The sequence below is a fragment of the Benincasa hispida genome, chromosome 2, assembly GCF_027475165.1.
Source record: "Benincasa hispida cultivar pf3 chromosome 2, pf3_genome.v1.1, whole genome shotgun sequence".
Taxonomy (NCBI): domain Eukaryota; kingdom Viridiplantae; phylum Streptophyta; class Magnoliopsida; order Cucurbitales; family Cucurbitaceae; genus Benincasa; species Benincasa hispida.
Genome location: NC_143479.1, coordinates 67,802,581 through 67,804,403, shown reverse-complemented (window position 1 = coordinate 67,804,403; position 1,823 = coordinate 67,802,581). Strand labels below are relative to the sequence as shown.

General features: G+C 38.2%; 1 protein-coding gene across 1 annotated transcript; it reads left to right on the top strand.

Annotated features, from left to right (window-relative positions):
* Nucleotides 1-719: 719 nt before the first annotated feature.
* On the top strand, nucleotides 720-1,064 carry LOC150038107 (uncharacterized). The gene has a single exon (XM_090311141.1). The coding sequence runs from the start codon at nucleotides 720-722 to the stop codon at nucleotides 1,062-1,064; it is 345 nt and encodes a 114-aa protein (XP_090167267.1).
* Nucleotides 1,065-1,823: the final 759 nt, after the last annotated feature.

Here is a 1,823-nt window from a genome sequence, read left to right as displayed (position 1 = left end):
TTAGACAGAGTTATTCTCAGACATGTAGACCCTAGGAAAGACATCACAATTGGCGCTTCTAGAGTAGAAGCAGTTTTCAGTTGACGAGATTTGTTCTGGTACGTATCATCAGATGATGCATTATATAGTATGACCAGTTTCTTCACTGCACATATGAAGTTTTCCCTGTGACATGGTAGGCTCAGATATATGTTTTTAGTATATAAGACTTTCTTAACTTCGTGATCGTTTTAACAGTTCTCAGCTCAGACGTGTAAAAGTGTTGTTGATTTTCAACATCTTAAGTTTCATAGTTATTTATGGAAGGGGTTGTTACACCTCTTTTGGTACTAGTTTCAGCTATGTCAAGCGATGACCCTCGTTTTACATCTAGTTTTTTTTTTTAAGAGTCTCCAGTTAGCATTGGGTACTCGATTGGATTTTGGTACAATTTTCACCTATAGACTGATGGTTAAATAGAACGTCTAAACCAGATATTGGAAGATATGTTGTGCGCTTGTGCACTAGAGTTTTTAGGGAGTTGGGACTCTCACCTGCATTTAATGGAATTTGCATATAATAATAGCTATCAGTCTGCCACTAGTACATTTCCATTTGAGGCCCTATATGGAAAGAGTTGCAAGTCTCCAGTATCCTAGGGTGAAGTTGGTGAGAGGAAGTTGCTAGGTCCTGAGCTAATGCAGACCATGAATGAGGCAATATAGAAAATCAGAACTCGTATGCAAACAGCTCAGAGTAGACAGAAAAGCTATGCCGATGTGAGACGCAAGGACCTAGAATTTGAGATTGATGATAAAGTGTTCTTAAGGGTGGCACCTATAAAAGGTATTCTGAAGTTCAGTAGGAAAGGGACGTTGAGTCTGAGATTCGTTGGACCTTTCGAGGTCTTGGAGCAAATTGGCCCCGTAGCTTATCGATTGGCATTACCTCCAACTCTGTCTTCAGTCCGTGATGTCTTCCATATTTCGATGCTGAGAAAGTATGTGATAGATCCATCCCATATAGTGGATTTTGAGCCTTTACAGTTGAATGACAACTTGAATTATGACGAGAGGCCTGGGTAGATTTTTCGCCAGAGAGGTGAAAAAGTTACACAATAGGGAAATAGCACTCGTGAAAGTTTTGTGGCAGAAGTACCAGTTTGAGGAGGCTATTTGGGAGTGGGAGAATGAGATGAAGGTCCAGTACCTGGAGCTTTTTCAAGAATGAACTTTCGAGGACGAAAGTTCTTTGAGGAGGGAAGAATGTAACACCCCGCATATTTTTTTAGTAATAATGTAATTTCAGTAACTTTATTATTTGGAATTTCAGTAATTGTTATTAGTTGGAGGGCATTTTAGGAATTTTGGACTTCAAGTATAAGTGCGGGAATTTAATTCTTGGCGTGAAATTATTCAATTTGAAATGAAAATTAATGGCAGGAATTATTTTCTTTTGAAACAGAAAAAAATTTAATAGTATAAAACGGAAAGGAATTAAATGTAATTATATTTACTTCCTTTTTTGTTTTATTATTATTATTATTCTTTTAAAAAAGTCAAACCCCACCCCCTTTTCTTTCTCACATTCGTGAGCCCGTCTGTCACCCTCCAAAGCCGCCGCTTCACTTTCTTCTTCATGACCTCCGTCCACCACTGCTCAAGCGTCGTTCGCTTTTGCCGTCACTGGATCTATCTATTTGGGTAAGATTTCTGCCATTTAGGTTTTTTTTTGGTTGATTCTTGAATACTCACTTACTTTTGGTATCAATTGGTTAATACCCATTGTGTTTCAACTTTGGATTCGAGTTTGTGAAGGTATTGAGGTGTTGTTCAGTGAAGTTG